General features: G+C 40.4%; 1 protein-coding gene across 1 annotated transcript in view; it reads right to left on the reverse strand.

Annotated features, from left to right (window-relative positions):
* tmtops.2.L (multiple tissue opsin, gene 2 L homeolog) overlaps nt 1-11,250 on the reverse strand; it is a 90,484-nt gene extending 79,234 nt beyond the window's left edge. Inside the window, exons 1-3 of the mRNA XM_018262347.2 lie at nt 11,193-11,250; nt 9,417-9,821; nt 1,052-1,380 (exon numbers count right to left, since the gene is read on the reverse strand). Coding sequence (XP_018117836.2) covers nt 1,052-1,380; nt 9,417-9,821; nt 11,193-11,250 — 792 coding nt within the window. The remainder of the gene's footprint in view (nt 1-1,051; nt 1,381-9,416; nt 9,822-11,192) is intronic.
* Nucleotides 11,251-20,588: the final 9,338 nt, after the last annotated feature.

Raw genomic sequence — 20,588 nt, forward strand, 5'->3', positions numbered from 1 at the left:
AATTGAGCATAGGACTGGCCAGATATGGGATGACTTTGACGTAGTTGGCCAGCTTAAATATATTGCAATATATGGACAAACAATCCCTGTTTTGCTTAAAGGGTAAGGCATTTTCAGTAGCAGTATGCACAAAATGTCTCTGTCTTAAATATGTTGATAATGGGTTGAGTGCAGAGGACTCTTGTATTTGTCTATATAATTAAGAAAGACGTGTTATGTTATAAAAGACGCAAACTTTGCCCAGGGGCACTAACCCATAACAACCAATCAAAAGACAGCATTTACTGATCCTCTGTTTAAAAACATACATCTTATTGGTTGCTGTATTTTACTGCTTTTTATTACATTGGGGTATAGATGCATTGGTACGAATGTATCATTTTTTATTGATATTATTGGGTTCCAACAACGATAAAACTTAGTTCTTATTCTAGGGGTAGATTAACTTTTGCCCACATTACTAATAAAAACATTATACTGCAATGTGCATTAACCATATTACTTTAAACTATCACTCAGCAACTTTTCAGTTACATTAAATAAAAGTAATTGTATATGACACTATCAATGCATTAGCCATCATTTCCTATTTTTAGTGCTCCTTTGGTGATTACAAGTGTTGATTCCTATATTCCTAAAAACATAAACATTTCCAGGTGATTCCAAACTTTTGAACACTAGTATTTATCAGTCACTTGCAGTCAGAAAAGAAGTGGAAAGAGTTTAGTAGCATACAACACATACAACTGTTACAGTTATGGTATCTGTTACCCAGAAACTCGTTATCCAGAAAGCTCTGAATTACGGTAGGCCAACTCCCATTGACTTCATTTTTTTAAAAAATGATTCCCTTTTTCACTGTTATAAAAGTACCTGATCCCAACTAGGATATAATTAATCCTTTTAGGAGGCAAAACAACCCTGTTGGGTTTATTTAATGTTTAAATGATTGTTTAACAGACTTAAAGTATGGAGAGCCAAATTATGGAAAGACCCCAGATCCTGAGCAGTCTTGATAACAGATAAATAGTTCACTATTAATTTCTCTTACCTGTTTAATAGCAAAAAGCAGTCTCCCATAACAGTAAACAATGACAGCAAAAGGCAAGGCCAGGCAGAAGATAAAGAGGCAGACAATGTAAGATACGTTATTGGCATCACGTGAGTGCCAGTTAACAGAGCAGGTTGTGCCAGGCCCTTCTGGCCCATATTTGCTCCATCCAAAAAGTGGAGGAAGAGTCCAGACGAATGAGTATATCCAAGATACCAGTATCCCAAACCAGGCTTTTTTATAGTTTGTAAAATCTGCCTCAGTGCTTCGAAGCATGGTGCAATACCGCTCATAAGACAGCACTGCCAACGACACCAGAGACACCGTTCCTGGGAACAAAAGATTAAAGCACTTACAACATGTAGACAATACGGAGACATTGTATGGGAACTACGCATGGAAATTACAGAGAACAGATAAAGAACAAGAGCTGAACTGGAAATAAGGTTGTTAAGAACACAAAGGGGGGAAATATGTCCAATTGTACATAGAGTAAATGCAAAATACTTTCATCCACTTGCAAACAAAAATGAACACCTGAAGAAGGGATTGGTAACACACCTCCCCGAAATATTGTAATTGGTGTGAATTGGTGTCAAACCATGAGCTCATGCAGGGTGGTGCCAGGCCGGCTGGGTGCCCCAGGCAACCCGGGCAGCCGTGGCGCCCCCTCCACCGTGCATGCATGCATGCTGACCGGCCGCGTCACCCCCTTCAGGTACGCTCTCCCCCTGCCCACATATACATATACACAAACAGGCGCAGGACTGCAGATGAGCAAAACTCACTCAGCCAGGCTAGGGGTAGGCAGCAGTGACAGGTACTTGCCTGGCGCCCCCCAAGATTTGCATCCTAGGCACGTGCCTGCCCCTAGTTCCAGCCCTGATCTTATGAAATAAATGTTCAATTTTTGTTTGAAGTGGATGAAAGTATTTTGTATTTACTCATTGGATACTGGAAAGAAGGTACCAGACAGGCCCAGACTGGCAATCTGTGGGTTCTGGCAAAAGCCAGAGGGGATAAGGTACCATAGAAAGTCAGTATTTAGTGGGCTGGTGGGGGCTGTTTGGGCCTCTGTGTGGGCTGATTTGGCCTCTGTGTACCTGAAATGCCAGGGCCTAGTTTAATTCTTAGTCCGTACCTGGTACCAGACTTATCCACCTGCACTCCACCATTTTTTCTTTCATTTTGGGAAGTACAATTGTACATGCAACCATGTTCCACTGTTATCTCTCATTTAATATCACTGTAAGAAACCTTTGCAATGTTTTCTCAAACAGTGCTTCATTCTGAATGATTTTTTTTGCCACTTAATATAGAACATTCATTTAAATGTTCTTAACCAACAATTAAATAAAGACACATGCTCCATAATGAATTACAACATTCAGTTTGTGTTTAATCTTTCCTCCCTTGACAATTGGGGTCAGATTTGCTATCTGTTTTGAGGAGCTGAAAGGACGAATCTAAAATTTGTTTCAAGAGGTTGTACACCTATGAGTTAACTTTTATCAGGTCCGGACTGACATTCTGTGGGTTCTGGCAAATGCCAGAGGGGCTGCTGTAAGATGCCATAGACAGTCACTATTTATGGGGCTGGTAGGGGGCTGTATGGGCCTCTATGTACTTGGAATGCCAGGGCCTATTGTAAATCCCAGTCCAGACCTGACTTTTATTATGATGTAGACAGTGATATTCTGAGACAATTTGCAATTGGTTTTCATTTTTAATTGTTAGGGATTATTTAACTCTTTATTTAGCAGCTCTTCAGTTTGCAATTTCATCCATCTGGTTGCTGGTGTCCAAACTACCCTAGTGTTATGTTTTGGTAGCTGAGGATGAGTAGAGTATAACAGTGCTTTATTAGGAGATTCATGCAGGCCTTACACAACAGTAACTTTCACTCTTAAACTGACAGGAAGTATGCATATTAACTCATGTAGACAGTGACACCTGCAGGCCATTTTTATAAACACCACATATTCCATCAAGGTTATAGCAAATCTACAATTTATAGGAGCATCTGTAAAAGGACCCACAATATCAATAGCAAGTTTTTCCCATGCTGAATCAGGGAATGGTACTGGCTGAAGTGGTGGTGTATGTGTAATAGCTATTTCAAAGCTATGTTGAGCAAATTCTGACCACACCAGACTTAAAGGGGAAGGAAACCTAGTCGGAGCAAACCCCCCAACCCCCCTCCCGTTTGTTGCCCACCCTCCCTCCTCCCCCCTGGCCTACGCATCCCGCTGGGCAAATGCCCCTAACTTGTTACTTACCCTTCTGCGCAGGTCCAGTATTCACAGACGACATCTTCTTCCACGCGATCTTCTTCCTGCTTTGAACGGCGCATGTGCAGTAGGATAATTTCACTGGTACGATCTACTGCGCATGCGCGTGACTTTTGGCGCATGCGCAGTAGATCCGTACTGGCGAAATGATCCTACTGCACATGCGCCAAAACGCCGTTCACAGCAGGAAGAAGATCGCGTGGAAGAAGATGTCGTCTGTGAACTCCCTGGACTGGACCTGCGCAGAAGGGTAAGTAACAAGTTAGGGGCATTTGCCCAGCGGGACGGGTAGGCCAGGGGAAGGAGGGAGGGTAACAAACGGGAGGGGGGGTGGGGGTTTGCGCTGACTAGGTTTCCTTCCCCTTTAAAGTTCCACGTAGTAGTGCTCTAAGTGGCTCCACAACTGAAGCATAGTTGGGAATAAACTTAGAATACCATGAAGTAATACCTAAGAAAACTCGTAAGGTCTGGAAATCAGATGGAGGAGGTGCTTGTGTAACAACGTTGACATGGTCAGGGTCAGGCAGTAATCCATCTTGTGAGATTATATGACCCAGAAATGACAGCTGAGTTTGTCTGAAGTGGCATTTGGAAATGTTCAGTTTCAGTCCTGCAGAATCAATGCATTTCAGAAGCTTTTCTAGGTACTTGTCATGAAGATCCATAGTTGGAGCGTAGACAATTATATCATCCAAGTAGCATTCTACACCAGGTATACCATGGAGTATAGAAGACATCAGTCTTTGAAAACAACTCGGTGTTGAAGCCAGTCCACAAGGTACACGCTTGAACCGGAAAAAACCATTATGGGTGATAATGCAGTGAGGTCTCGGCTTTCCTCATGTAGTAATACTTGATGATAAGCACTCCGAAGATCCAGAGAAGAAAAGAATTTTGCTCCTCGGAGTTCTGAAAATATTTCCTCTATGTGTGGCAAGGGATGATTATCCATAACAACTGCTTTATTAGGTACACGGAGATCAACACACAATACCTCCAGTTTTCTTCATTGTTACAACAATTGGCGAAACCCATTTTGCAGTATTTGATTCAAATTGTACAGTCACTGGCAAGCAACCAAGCACCGGGATTGGATCCTTTAAGAAACTGATCAGTTTCAAGGCAGGTGCAACAAGCGGATCTTTTGCAAAGTATTTCAAGAAAATATCCTTTGGTAGTATAGAAACAGCTGAACCTGTATCAAGCATCAGGTTAATGGAGTGTCCCTTGTCAGCAGAAGACTGACACTGACAGTGCATATAAACTTGTCTGGAATAAATGTACCAGCTTTATCCACACTTAATACTGTGACATTTGTAGCAGTGACTTCATGAACATCTTTAGCAGAACTACGGCAGAGTTTTGCAAAATCTCCTACTTTTGTGCATCTGTGGCACCATATAGCTTTTGCAGGACATGTAACATGATTTGCAGTGTGTTGTGTTGAACCACAGTGAAAGCAATATTTTCTATTTGTATTTGCTGTTTGGTTTTGCAGTGTAGGTGAATCCCTTTCCTTAGCACTGTATTTTGCCTGTGACTGTGCATTATTAGGCCACAGAGTTGAATTCACAATCTGTACATTCCCAGCAGTTCCCTGACTGAGAGTTTTAGCCTCTGACACTGCTGTTTCAATTTGGCTAGCAACTGTAATAGCCTTTGCAAGGGTTAAATCCTGCTCTAGGAGCAGTCTCTCTCTAATGTGAGGTGAGTTTGTTTTTTCCAGTATTCCAGTCTCTTAGCATTTCATCTGTTAGATTCCCAAACTCTCAGGTAACAACCAGCTCTCTCAAAGCTGCTACAAATTGTTCAGTGGATTTGCCATTACGCTGTCCACGTTGGTGGAATTTATATCTTTCAGCCACCACATTTACTCTTGGCACGAAAAAGTTCTTTATAGCAGTAAGAGCAGTTTCATAAGTCTCATCAGGTAATGGTAATGTATAGAATATACGCTGTCCCTCTGCTCGCAGGCAGTGAATAAGTAAAGCATGCTTTCTAGCAGCAGAAATCTCCCCTTGGTCAGCAGCAATAATGTAATTTTCAAACATACGGATCCAAGCAGTAAGAGGTATAGTAGGCTCACCAGGGTTTGGAAGAAAAGGTGCAGGCTGCTGCAGAGGTAGAAGAGCCATTCTTGTCGCCATTTGTTATGTTTTGGTAGCCAAGGATGAGTAGAGTATAACAGTGCTTTATTAGCAGATTCATGCAGGCATTACACAACAGTAACTTTCACTTTCATTTTTAAGCTGACAGGAAGTATGCACAGTAACTCATGTAGACAGTGACACCTGCAGGCCATTTGTATAAACACCACACCTAGCAACCATGCATTGATTTAAATAAGAGACTGGAATACGAACAGGGGCCAGAATAGAAAGAGGAGTAATAAAAAGTAGCAGTAACAATAAAATTGTAGTCTTACAGAGCATTTTTAGATGGGGTCAATGACTCCCATTTTAAAGCTGGAAATAAATACATATAAATAAAAAATAATTGATCATTCTATAACAATGTAACTAGTGCTGCCCTGTGAAACAATGTGGATGCAAAAGGTCCCTTTGAGAAACAGGCACTGAAAGAACTTTAGGCAGAAGCAATTTCTGCTGAGACAGATATTCTGATTGATGAAACCAGCAATGAATGGTTCATTCATGTCAAGTACAAGCTGCTGTAGGGAAAGCAGTGGTTTATTATGTTAAGGTTACATAAGAAATAGTTAAATATTATAATAAGTGATAAGCTTTTAATCAGACAAGTTGTTATTTTACAAACACAGAGAGTAAAAGTCACAGCTGCAGAAGTGGCACGGGATAATGCATGGCTAATTCATGGGGATTGCTAAATGCCTAAAATAGATATGACATTATCCAGAGAACAAAAGAAGGGCAATGTGTTTTCACTGACACTCCTCATTCTAGGTGACTTTGGCTGTCACATTAATGAGCCCTCTAGAACTTGGATGTTTCCCTTTTCACTTTGATCTCATTCAGTGGGTAAACTCAAGCACGGACTATACTTGGACAACCTCCTCTCTGACCTTTTCTTCATTTGAAAAGCAAAATAAATCACTTCTCTTATAGTCTACTTTTTTCCATAATGCAAGCCTCCCTCCTGCCAATCTGCCTCCTTCTAATTTTGCTTTGAACTTGATCGGTTTCTTTCTCAAGTCAGGTCTATCAATCTATAACACAAAATGTACACAAGAATACATTATACTATTTCGTTTTCTGCTACACTGGAGCACTAATTTTAGCAAAATCCGGGTATGGGACCAGTTATCCAGAATGCTTGGGACCTGGGGTTTTCTGTGATTTGAACCTCCATACTTTGTCCGGAGTTGCGCTCAGGGTTAGCGTAAGGTTACGAAGTTGCGCTAGCGTTAATTCGCCTACTACGCTAGCGATAGTTAATTTGCATACGGCGCCAAATTAAATTTTCAATGGAAGTATTCGTAGCAGCACTACACAAGCCTGGGAGACCTTCAAAACATCAAATAAAATTATTTTTCCCTACACATGTGCCCACTGTATAGTTAAGTTGCCATGAGTTAGGAAATGTAGGGGGGAAGGAAGGGAGCCCCAAAAATATTATGGATCTTTTTCAGCCTATCACCCATAAAAAATGAAAAAACCCCAGCGTTTTTTGGGACTTAGAAAAATTTTGAAGCAATCCCTATCTACTCTATTGCGCTTCGCCTGGTCTGAGGTGGCAAAGGAAGTCTGGCGTAAAAGGTAGCGTTCAGAATCATTCGCGCGTTATTGAAATTGCGTAGTTACGTCCGTTGCGCAAATTCGCCAGGCGTAAGGGTGCAAAGTAACACTTGCGAATTTACACCAGCGTTCATAAGTGAATTGGCGAATTAACGAAAATGCCCAACGCTGGCGAATTCACGCTAGCGTTAGGCGCTTCAGCGTTTAGTGAATTTGCTCCTATAGGAGATAGAATTCCCATAATTCAAAGCTTTCTGGATAATGGGTTTCCAGATGACTGATCCTATACCTGTTATCTAATAGTGTTAGTATTCAGCTTTTGGTGCGTATGTTATACTTTATTATATCTGATCCACCTCATCTATCAAATTCTCTGTCCAGTCTGAAGTGCTGTAAACAAATGAAAAACTGGACTATTTTGAGGAGCAATTATTAGCAACCAATCAGAAGTTACTGTGAGCTATACTAAACTTTTTTGTTGTTGTTGAGACGGTTTAGCAATAGCTTGAGGGAATTAACTTTATATAATTGTAGATTCCCAGCCAGCTATGGATTGATTATTTAAAGCTGTAACACTGTTGGATAATAATGCAGAATTGTGGCATATTAAAGAGGTGGTTCACCTTTAAGTTAACTTTTAGTATATTATAGATTGGCCAACTCTAAGCAACTTTTTAACTGGTCTTAATTATTTATTTATAGTTTCTTAATTATTTGCCTTCTTCTTCTTACTCTTTCTAGCTTTCAAATGCAAGGGTCGCTAACTCCATCTAAAAAACAAATGCTCTGTAAGGCATAATACAAATGTATTATTATTGCTACTTTTTATTACTCCTCTTTCTATTCTGGTGTGGTTGCTATGGTAATTTGCACCCTAGCAACCAGAATGCTGAAACTGCATACCGGAGAGCTGCTGAATAAAAAGCTAAATAACTGAAAAACCCTTAGTGACACGGGCTCCAGCTACTGTCCCTTTCTGCCTTCTGCTTCTGCACAGAGAAAAGATATTGTCAACTGAGAGCATCTTATGGCTCATAGCAGTACATTTCCTATTAACTTGTTGTGAGTACCCTAAAATAATATGAATATGCTCCTCTTGTCAATTCAGACTTTCATAGAATTTGGGCATAGTATGGCAAATGACAAACGCAAATGCCCAAGCTCATTAGCCTGCTGGTAGACAAACCAATCACTCTGCTGTTTATTAATGAGAGTTATGTTAGTTAAGCAAGTACCTGAAACACCCATTTATATAACCCAAAAAATAGCACTAGGCAGGGCACTCTTAAAACAGAAGTGAAACATCATTTATGCTCAAAGCATTTCTAACATCATACGTGTTGTCAGGGGCACAGATTTTTTTAAAAAGAAGACAAAACAAAAAAAACTGTCACGCTAAAGATAACCTCAGTTGGCTAAAACATGTAAAAAAAATGTATAACTCTGTTCTGACCAACACAGTTGTTATTACATAATATGTGCACAGTTTGACACCACTACAGGAATACAGGTAACTATTCCATCATTAGTTTGAAGGCTATGCTGTTTTGTATAACCTCCCAGAGAGTGTGTGAAGCGCATGCTGTGCCTTAGGAGGGTCTCAGGAATTCATTTTGCATGTTTAGCATCATTGAGAGCAAATGAATCTAATGTAGGGATCTATGTTACATGTATGTGCACACAATTTGCTGCGTACACTTGATTTTGTCTAGTTTGTTGGTGTCACAACTGGGTGTGTGTATGTTTGCAAGAGTGCATGTTTCTTGTTACCTACCAATATCTGGATACTTATACAGGGGTCAGAAACTGTAATAGTAACAGAACGTCCCCTTACATGTAGGGATTACATGGTGCTGGGGTTGGATACCACGTGTCCCTTTCATTACTCCCTTAAAGTTGAATAAGTGTTGCATAAATGCTGTATAAGTTTTGATGGTGCCATGTGTATTTGTTTGAAATTTCTTTCAGGTAAAGAAGAACCTTCAAAGAGCTCTAAATGTTATACTCCAAGTAATTATACTGTAACCGTCCATTAAATGAAACCCCACGACTATAAGCCTTCATCCCGAGTGAAATGACCCACATAGTGCAGCTGTATATATTTTAGTAAATGCCCTCTAACCTATAACTCATGAACAAGGCCACTCTCTCCTACTATATTTGTATTATTTCCACTGGCAAGCACAATGTACACTCAGCACTACATACACAACTGCCTGCATGCCTGATGAGTTATTGTATGCAGTTCTTGTATTTTCTGCTCTGCCTCGTGGTCTTGTTCTGTGCATGCTGTGGCTGACGCTCTCTCTTGGGAAAGCACACCATGAATAAGGAACATTGATTAAATATATTGAAACTCACCAAAAAGCGCGTTGACGAATCCATACCAGATGCAGCCAGTTTCTCCTATGAGCCAGCGTCCCTGGGTGCTGGCTGCAAAGCTGAATGGTGTCCCAAGGATGCAGACCATCAGGTCACTCAGAGAGATGTTCATCAGGAGCATGTTAATTGGGGAGCGCAGGACTCTGTATTGGCAGAACAGTATCAGCACCAGAAGGTTATTGAAAAAACCCAAAGTTCCAATAACTCCTAGGAACACTGCTACCAGTAGGTGGCCAGTGGGGGACAAGTTTGGGTGATTTTCTGGCCAGTACTGTTGGCTGCTACTCCTGCAGGTGACACTGCTACTGTCACTGCAACTGGGGCTTGAGCTGTGAAAAGCCATGTGTACAGTGACAAGAGCCTGCTGTGTGATATAAACAAGGGCTTCTCATACACACTGTAGCATGCTGATTTATTTATTTACTTCTTCCTGGGATTGTTACAGGACTTCAGGGCTCACAAGGGTTAAAGACAGCTGAATGAGCAGATTAGGCTTCAGTCTATGCAAGGTTCCGGCTCCACCATGTGGCCATTTGACAGCTGCATCTGCTCTGCCTTTTTATGTGCTGGATTTAAAGGGGGTGCGGCATGAACCTCTCAGGGGGGCACTTGTCTAGTAGATGGGGCTGGGCTAAGACCAGTTGGGAGTAAGGATGCTGGCAACAATATATCCACATAAACAATCCCCTCTATCCCTTCTATCTTGTGCTTACACTGTCTAACAGTTGAAGAACTCGCATTTTTGTCACTCAATTTTAATTTAAGTTTTAAATGTTGGCAAGTATTGGATGAATTAATTTTGAACCATTATCAAAGCAATGTGTTTCCAATGGCCAGTGCAAAAAGGGATGCCAGATCCAGTATCTCATAGCTGCTTATATCCTTCCCATCCCCTGCATTGCCGTGGGGGAAGCCTGGGGCTTTAAGCTTCACAGGGGTCCCCTGCTGGGATAAGGATATTAATAGCTCAGAGAATAATATTGTGTTGATATTTTGAGTCTATGAACAACGTCCAAGCTGCAGCCAGAGAAGGGATGCTGGGAGTTGTAGTTAAGCAGCTGATTGTAAGTTGCACACTCCTGTTTTATATTCATTTTTTTTCACCTCACCTTGGGCAAAAGTTTACCTGCAATGTCCAATGTATCAGTTTTTTAAATACAATTCTGCATTCCCAAGAAATAATTCTGCCAACACCTGCACAAGTTGAACAGAGCAATGCCATGTTCAACACTTTACGAATGAAGGAGACTGCATTTGTGGCAATGAAAGAGTTATTGCCTGCTTTCTGGCTAGCTGCTAGCTGGAGCACAAGACCGGCCACATAAATACTTCACTTCTCATGCAGAAATATGAACTGCTGCCTCGGTGCTGCAGGACAGATGATTTATAGCTATGTTGCAAATAAGCCTGTAACATCTACTACACACGTATTAAACCGCTAGCTAATAGCTAAAATAAAGTCTCTGTGGGAGTCCTTGTAATCCTGGATAGTTATATTACCCACAAGAGAACGTCTGTCTCTGCAGAACTATAGGGAGGACTCTTGTTATTGAGAAGTATTTTATAAGGCTAAGAGATATTTCTATTGCCGGCACTGGTTATTATAGTTTTAAAAGCTCTCTATGCCTTTTTTTTTTTTTTTAAATAGTTTGTAATTAGCGTAATTACTAAGAGATGAATATGTAATTATATTCCTTTTGACTCTTCCCAATCTTTCAGCTTTGGTAAAGGTGTTCGTGGCTCCGTTATATTTACCTATGTTGTCATTGTCTTTTAGGCTGGCTAGGCTACAACCTTCCGTTTCACTTCCCATAGTCCTTCTTTTGTGTTGTAATCCTTCTACAATAAGACAGAGGGGGAACAAAGCAGCCCAGAGTGTTGATACAGGTAGAGTTCTCTGCACTACGCACAGTCCTGGGCAAAATTTTTAGGGTATTGTGGCTCTTACATCACAGTTATAAATGTTTTTATCTTTACACTTATACTTTTATGCATTTATGGGATCCATTATCCAGAAAGCTCTGCATTGCAGGAAGGCCATCTCCCATAGGCTCAATTTTAATCAAATAATTACAAATTTTTAAAATGATTTCCTTTTTCCTATGTAGTAATAAAACAGTATCTTGTACTTGATCCCAGGTAAAATATAATTCATTTTATTGGAGGCAAAACAATCCTATTGGGTTAAATTAATGTTTCATTTATTTTTTAGTAGACTTAAGGAATGGAAATCCAAATTATGTAAAGATCCCTTATCCAGAAAAACCCCATACATTCTGTATAACAGGCTCTATACCTGTATTATAATAAAATCCTTATGGTGCAGAATATTTCAGTACCACAGACAGTGTGCAGGGGTAGGGCAATAGTGTTAATATGTATTTATAAAGCCAACATATTCCAGAGCGGTCTACAAAAATGCATTAAAAAGGAAACATATAAGACTACCAATAACCAACACAAGAGGAAGTATTTTAACATTACATTAGTACATGTTGAGACAATTATTCATTTAAAACCCTGATTTGTTTACCAATGAGTTAATTATTGTCCCGGTTTCCGCATGTTTATATGCTGTAAAGATGGACATGAGAATGTCCCATTAATACAAAGTAGAACAATCCAGAAATCCCATTAGAGATAAGGATTTTTTAAATCTAAATTTGTTTCATGTTAGAAATGCATTCAGCTGCCAATAAATCACTCATCTGCATTTCCCTTGAAACCTAAACGAATTGTTGAAATGGTAAAATGAAAAGCCTGTCGGTATCTAAGGCAGAATGGATTTATTGCTGAGAGATGATCAGATGAAAAGAGGATTTCTTTGAGTGGAAAAGTTACAAGATCAGGGTGATGGGTTAGTTCATGTAGCCTTTAGGGAGGCTATTGATGCTGCCATGTGAGTGGTGCTATCATCCAAAATATATTTAGTTTTCTGTGCCATTTTTTTTTTTTTGCACTTTACACCCTGCCCTTAGTTACTGATTTCTATTGGGCAAAACCAATATGTACAAAAACGCTCAATAGATTGCCTCAGGGCCGGTTTTAGAGGAGGTACAGGGGCCATGACCAGGTAGCCCGAACTTATATAAATTACATAACATAAGCAGAGTGCAAGTATTTGTGTAAAGTTAACTAAAAACACATGTAATTTATATGACTTATATTTAAATGTATGGAGTGTACACAGAAGCTTGAAGAACTTATGTTGAAACTTACAGTAAAGTAATGCATATGCAAAGCAGTGAGACAGCGGCAGGCAGGCGTGTAGGGTTTAAAATGGGGGCAAATGACCCCTAGAGAAATGACTGACTTATTAGCACATTAATTAATAGAATTATTTTAATGAACCTGTTATTATAGAGTCAGATCAAATGCTTATAATGGGATATATTTACTGAATGATATCAGCTGTTTCCTACATGAACTTTCAGCAGTGGAAAGACTTGTTAATGGGCCCCATGGTAACATCATTGGGTCCCTAAAGCTTGGTTGTCTTTGGAACCCAGAATGCCCCAAGTACAAATGAGTAGTGATGGAGCGAATTTCTCCAGTTTTGCTGGAAAGTTCGCAAATTCCCTGCGAAATTCGCTAAACGGTGAAAAATGTGTGAAACTTTAAATTAACGCGAATGTCAATTTTGATGCTTGCGTCAATTTTCACACCGGGGTTAAAGTCAATGGGGGTCTGAATAGTGTTGACGCGCAACGTTTTTGACGTGAACGACTTTTCTGATGTGAGTCCAAATTTTTTTTTACACTGGAGAAAATTCACAAATGTATTTGCCTGTGGCGAAACATGGAAATTTGCCACAAATTCGCACCAGGCATTTGCTATTAACACATGTTAATAAAAAAATATTGGTGGTCAGGGGTCAGGGCCCCATTGAAAAAAACATTTGTGGTCAGGGCCCCCCATTAAAAAATATTGGTGGCTAGGACCCCACATGGGGGAAAAAAATGGTGGCCATGCCCCCCCCACGTTATAAGAAAATTGGTGGCCAGGACTCCCCTTAAATGTAAAAAAACTTGCCCCCCCCCCCAGAAGTTTAAAAAAAAATTGGTGCCCAGGCCCCACAACACAACAGGGACCACAAAGGGTTACCTTTAGGGGGGCTCTGCCATGTTACACTTACTTCATTAGTGTGGACCACCTGCTGTCAGTGAGCTGCCAACTACAGAAGGGAGGAGGGGAGCACAGGTGGCTGCATCTTCTTCCAGTGACAGCATTTTCCCTTATTGGTCACAGAATTACAAGTCCTGGTAAAGCTGCATGGTGATTGGATGAGCTGGAGGAGAAGTTCAAACCTCAGCTATCCAGTCCCTGAGCAGCTCAACCTGGACTTAAACTCAGTGACCAATAAGGGGAAGTAATGGACAGAAGATACCTCCCCTTGTGCTCCCGCCCTGCCTTCCCAAAGTCAGCAGCTCTCAGAAAGCAGGGGGGCCCGGCTAATCAAGAAAGTGCGGCGTGGCCGGGACCCCCTTAACTCTCCCCCCTGTCCCCCCCTGATGGCTGCCCTGGGGATAACACCAAGCGAGGGATCACCTGTGTCAGACAACAGGAAAATGTTTTTAAAGTTTTAATGTTTTGGTATCACACACCAGTAAAGGTCCATAGGTTATTTCCGGATACTTCTTCTAATTGCTGCAGAGAGTGTGGACATCAAGGAGATGTACCTCACCTATTCTGGTTTTGCCCCCAAATACAAACATTCTGGGACGAGATCATGAATTTGCTAAATCAGGTTACTCGTCAGACTCTAGATAAATGCATTCCCCACATACTTCTGGGGAAACCTTATAAGCAACTTCCAAAGCATATGCAAAAATTAACCAATCAGGTACTTTTTGGCCAAGTGGAAGACCCCCTCCTTGCAAGAAGTGAAACAAAGCGTTAATAGTAGCAAACATACGAATACAATTTAGCACGAATGCAAAATAAAATTCCCCTATATCTCAAGGTCTGGTCCCCATGGGAACCACTCTCGAACTCAGCCTAGCCCTGAATTTTGATCACTAACGGTTAAGTAATAATAGTTATATCCAGCGAACTGGGACACCTTCCCTCTTTGGTCCCAATTCCCCTTCCTTTTAGTTGGTTATCTTCTGTCTCTCTCTCTCTACACCTAGGGGCCGATGCATCAAGGGTCGAATATCGAGGGTTAATTAACCCTCGATATTCGACTGGGGAATGAAAATCCTTCGACTTCGAATATCGAAATCGAAGGATTTTGCGAAAAAAGTTTGATCGAACGATCTAAGGAATAATCCATCGATCGAACGATCAAATCCTTTGAATCAAACGATTCGAAGGATTTTAATCCAACGATCAAAGGATTATCCTTCGACCAAAAAAATTTAGCCAAGCCTATGGGGACCTTCCCCATAGGCTAAAATTGGGTTCGGTAGCTTTTAGGTGGCGAACTATTGGGTCGAAGTTTTTTCTTAAAGAGACAGTACTTCGACTATCGAATGGTCGAATAGTGAACGATTTTTAGTTCGAATCCTTTGATTCGAAGTCATAGTCGAAGGTCGAAGTAGCCCATTCGATGGTCGAAGTAGCCCAAAAAACACTTAGAAATTCTAAGTTTTTTTACTTCGAATCCTTCACTCGAGCTTGGTGAAATGTTTGATTTTATCTGAATGTTTTTATGCCAACTGTTTTACATACAGTCTAACATGTATAACATGGAATATGAGTTTAAGCATTGGACATCGATCTGTAACTAAGATCCCATATCGTTCCTCAAGACTTATATGTGATGACTGAACAAAACATGTTAATGCTTTATGCTTTTTCTAATGAAAAATAAAAAGTATAAGTTACAAAAAAAAATGATCTAAAACAATGTTATGTGTATGGTGACCCAATGGTGCGGATCTATATCTATATATTATAGATGTTTGTCAGGTCTGAATATTTAATCTGCCAATGCACAATGTGGGCAAGCGTACTAAGCGCCGGCATGGGCTGTTGCCGCAGCTCCTCTTTACTTTCTGCTGTGTCAATCATTCAGGCAGACCAATAGAAAGCCTTCTATATCAAATATTTGATAGTGTGCAGGAATACTTGTATATGACCGCCACCTTAAGTCCGTCTAATTGTCACTGCACATTGTCACTGACATGTACCTTTGTGTTTAAAGGGATCGTTCACCTTTCCATCAGGCATCAAATAATGAAAAAACTAAAAAAAGAAAAAAAGAAGAACAATTGAAACGTTAACTTACAGATTAACCCTTTAAATTCCAGAAAGTGTTGCCCGTGCATGCACTCCCACATTCTATTCAAGCATACACCTTTTACTTACTTAAATTTCTGATAACGGTCAAGGATCCCTGATAAGAATAAAAATCTGAATCCCTATGACCTCTGATATATCGTCTTTCTTTCCTGCATGAGTCAGCTTACTTTCAAGTAAACATTATAACTTGTGCTGCCTGATGTCTGTTCCGCAGCACTGCGCAATGTTTGGGCACATAACAATAAATATGCAATAATAGTCCTTGCACTATTGTACTGTTTTGTGCTTTTAAATGTCAGAGAAAGAAAATGTCGCCATTTCCCAATACAAAAGGGGAAAACCACGGCTTTGCAGCACAAAATCCTTCCTGAGCATAAATGCGAGATAGAAGGACACGCACAGCGAAGTGAGGACTTTATGTAAAACCTAATTTCAATAACATTGTATCGTGCATACAAATGGCAAATTGAAAAGTTACAAAGCACAGCCTCCAAAATAACCTGAAAAATTAACCTTTCATACTTCATGCATGGATGTAATAAATCAGACTTTCACGCAAAGTATTGTCAAAGAACATAGGAGCGGATTTATTATCCTTAGAGAGTTAGAATCCCAATTGTTTGATGGTAAAAAAATAAATACAGTGAATAGTTCCTTAACTCGCTTGCATTTTCTTGCATTGATTACTTTTTACATTACCACTATACAACTCGCCTCCTTTCCTCCTTTGTTGTGACTGTTTTGTTAGCATGAGTCCATTATGCAGGGGGATTATCTGTGAACTGGGAATCTAATTATATACCTTGCAAGGAACAAACATGTTTACCCTGTTTAGCTCAAGAAATAACAAAAAAATGCATTTCCTGATTAATAATTAATAAAGGCAAAAAATGTGTTTATTACAAAACAAAGGAGTGAGAGAATACAATTCTGTGTATGCAGATTCCTCCCTGGGAGCCCCCCTGACTTGGATTCTCTTCTTAAGCTAGCTTTGGTTACTAGCACCCTGGCCTTGAGGCAGAACCACCTTTTTGGCTCTAAGTTCTTTGTTTTTTGTGCTATGTAGAGTGATATCTCTCTGCTCTTCCACCAGTAACTCCCTTTCATTCCCATATGTCTATGTTCTCAATTCTCATGTCATATGTTCCCACATCTATAAAAACTTTGTTTGGGATCTGACTCTTTGTGAGTTCAGAGTCCACAGAGCTTGTGTCAAATAAACTTTATCTTTTACCTCCACTGGTATCTAGTAACTGAACAGGGGTATACTGTCTATTAAATAAATTAACACAATCTCAAATATTTATACATTTGTCCCTCAGAGTGAACACTCATTTGCTGTCCTTTTTTTGTTAATATAGCAATATGACACATATAATAGTATTTTGGTACACATATGAAGTCTTGTTTTATGGTAAGGTGGGGACCTGACCAAAATGGAAGTGTTTAAACCTACATTTTTTCAGCTATATCAGCTTTGAGCAGTTTCCTCGTATTGCTGCTGGTGCTAGGAAAGCTCAGAATCCCAAGACAAGCCCCAGATTTATTGGGAAGGAGTGAGGCTTTTTCTGATGTAAGTGACCTGGAATAGTTCTTTGGTAAGGATACCTGGGGCTGGGTGCTGCAAACACCTACCCGCAGACAAGCAGCTCTCTCTACCCTTCAGATCCTGGAGGGGCCCAGTGCATGTCTGGTGGGTACCACAAGGACGGTGGCCTGGAATTTCTCCCGGCAGTCTAATCCTGCAGACGCAATACAGGCAGATGTCAAATCTAAAACTCAGACACTCAGAATCTTTACAAAAAGAAAAAAAGCATGGATCAGGCAATGTGCCATAGAAGCTTCTATTGCTTTAAGGCATTCTGGAACAAATGCAGAAACATCTTCCCTTTAGCTGTTTTCTTTCTTTCTTTCTTTCTTTCTTTCTTTGCTTATGTAACCCCTGTAGTTTTCACAGTGTACACTAGATGGGACTGTGGCATAGTATAAAGGTCCTAGAAACCATGGGGTCTGGGTCCATTACTTTAGCCCAACCAAGCAGGCTGGAAGGGAATGGGTAGTGGATCCTAGGAGTATTGGCCCTAGTAAAGTGATAGCATTTATGGATTTATGATTTTATAGATCACTCTAGGAGTTATAGACAGGTTATGTAGTTGAGCAGCTCAAGGCTCCGATGAGGATATTAGAGGGATTAAGATCCCAGGGTATTACTGACCCAGAGTAGGGACTAAGTGTTGAGACTAGGGATGATAGGAATTCCTATAGATTCCACTTAAGGTGATCCTGAAAATATACCTCCTTTCAAGCTGTGTAACCCTCTGCTGATGTGTCCCTGGCCTGTAGGGATTCAGCCTATACTGGTACTGTGAGTATATGCTACTTTTATGCTATCTGTGCTTTATGGTCCATTGTGGATCTGTGCTACTGTAAATAAATACTGTTCTTGGTTAAGCATAAAAAAACCTTTGGCGCCCAATTCTTGTGCAGTGGCACACGGTTACAGTTACACTACACCCTGCCTCCACCCTGTTGCGAGGGCTTACCCCTGAGTAAAGAGGGTCTCATTTGTGGTGCCACACCACATGAAAAGTAGTGTCAATTTACTATAGCGCAACACTTGATTCCTCCAATTCTCTCTAAATGTATTCTCTCAAATATATGGAAGGTATCTTTAATGATACTAACAGGCCACATGGCTCCTAATTGACTTTCTACAATAGCTCTAGCTGCCATAATGGATTTATGATGGGCTGACAAATTGAAATATATACTGTACAGCTCACAAAAAGCCGTGAAGCAGGTTTGTTTTTGTTACCTTGTTCTCAGTGAATAATGAGAAACATTCCTCCAGTATATGGTTTTTAAGTGCAGTACTCATACATACACAGTACCATATCTCCCAACTGTCCCATTTTAAGAGGGACAGTCCCTCTTTTGACAACTCAACCTGCAGTCCCTCATTTGTACTGAAAAGTCCTGTTTTTCTCTGCACTGACCAGCCAGAAAAAGAAACAATGTCTCTAACTTAATTGGCTTATGGCAGAGAGCGCAGAACAGCCACAGCAGTTGATAAGACACTTTTGTAACAATTTCAAGATAAGAAAATAAGTAATTTTAATAATTTAGATAAGGAGGTCCCTTGGGAAATGTTAGACTCACGGCGTAATGGGCAATTCACCTTCATTAGCAAAACTGTAATAACTGGAAAAAAAACCCACAGAAATATGTTCAAACTTTCATAACCTGCCAAATTTTGTAAAATAAACATGATAATTAGGGGATGTGGCCACAAAAATGGGTGTGGTCAAAAAATTGCTGCGCTACGCGTGCCAACTTTTTTGTCCCTCTTTTTGTTTTCAAAATGTTGGGAGGTATGCAGTACTAGTTAACCCCATACCTACCATGCTGCAATTCCTATGCTAGCACTACTATTTAGATCTATTCAGATGGGTACAAAGCTACAGATCATGACAAGCTTATATTCAAATTGGGTCGATGGCTGGTATTCCACGCTTTCACAAAGATATGCACCAATGGCGTAAAGCAGAATTTTGCCATAAATCTTTGCCTGCCGACAAGGCCGGATTTCGTGGGTGGGTGTCCCTAGGCCGAACGGCCCTAGCGCCTGTCCGCATACCCCCTCCCTGCAAGATACACTCCTCAGAAAGTGACTGGGTGGCATTCTGCCCCTAATATTATGCTGCTCTAGGGCCGGCCTCTCCACAAATCTGGGCCTGTCTGACAAAAAATGTTGCTCATCATGATGTGTCACCCAAAAGGCTTTAAAACTCCTCAAGTAGAATTGCCCTTGCTATAACTGTACACACTCAGGTCCAATTAAACAGATATTGAAAGTTTTTTTAGAAAGGATAATCTGTACCGATGGGTAATATCACTGGCATAACTATAGCGAAAGCAAACACTGCCATCTGGGCCCCCCAGTTCCCCTGACTGCTGCCTAGGAGTCTGCTTCCTCTATAGTTAAGATAATCCCACCTCCTCAGCCAGTCTCTTATCTTTTCCAAAGTGAGCGGCCAGCGGAGCAGGAGACGCAGGAGAACCTGGCACGACCTTGTTATGCCACAGTGTAACATGCATTATTCAAGCAGCAGACCATTGCTTACAGAAATCATTAATACCAAATTTGTGTTGAGCTTGAAAAGAGCTGATTCTGACCTAAAATAATTACTGTTACTAAACCTCTTCTGCAACTGTCCTGCTTCTGTACAGAACTAACCATTAACAACAATAAAAGCAAATTCTTACCAACAGCTGCTTCATAGGCAAAAGCAAATCACACTCCTCCAATATAGTTAAAATGCAACTTTCAGCAACCCCCCTATAGCCTTAGCTGACACAGGGCTCATTTATAAACTTCACACAGCACAGGATTATTCGCACTCTGAAAATATTTGCCCTGCACACGGTAATATTTGTAAACCTGGATAAGAGTGGTGTATTTAATGTGCAAACAGAATTGCAAATTTTTATTCACACTGCAAATGTCCATAGGGGCTTTTTAAATATGGTATAATCCCAAATTGCGAATATTTATGCCACACTCTGCATTTGAGATATGCCACTTTGGTGGTGTAGAAAATATTTGCAAAATAGTTTTTTGCAAATTGCAAATTTAAATTACTATCTATTTTCGCGGACACCAACATCACACAATTGCAAACACCCATCTCATTTGCGAGCCATTTGCGAGAGTGGCACAGCAGTGCAATATTTCAGTGTTCAGGAAAAAACACAGGCAATACAATCATTTGCGAATAAATATGTGCTGCACAAACTTTATAAATGACCCCTAGTGTGTTGCTAAGGATTGATGTTCAACATTATAACGGGGCTTAATATTCACCCAAATGTTGTGATGGGATCATCAGAAAGATTTATGTCCAC

This window comes from Xenopus laevis, chromosome 5L (assembly GCF_017654675.1).
Source record: "Xenopus laevis strain J_2021 chromosome 5L, Xenopus_laevis_v10.1, whole genome shotgun sequence".
NCBI classification, from domain to species: Eukaryota; Metazoa; Chordata; class Amphibia; order Anura; family Pipidae; genus Xenopus; species Xenopus laevis.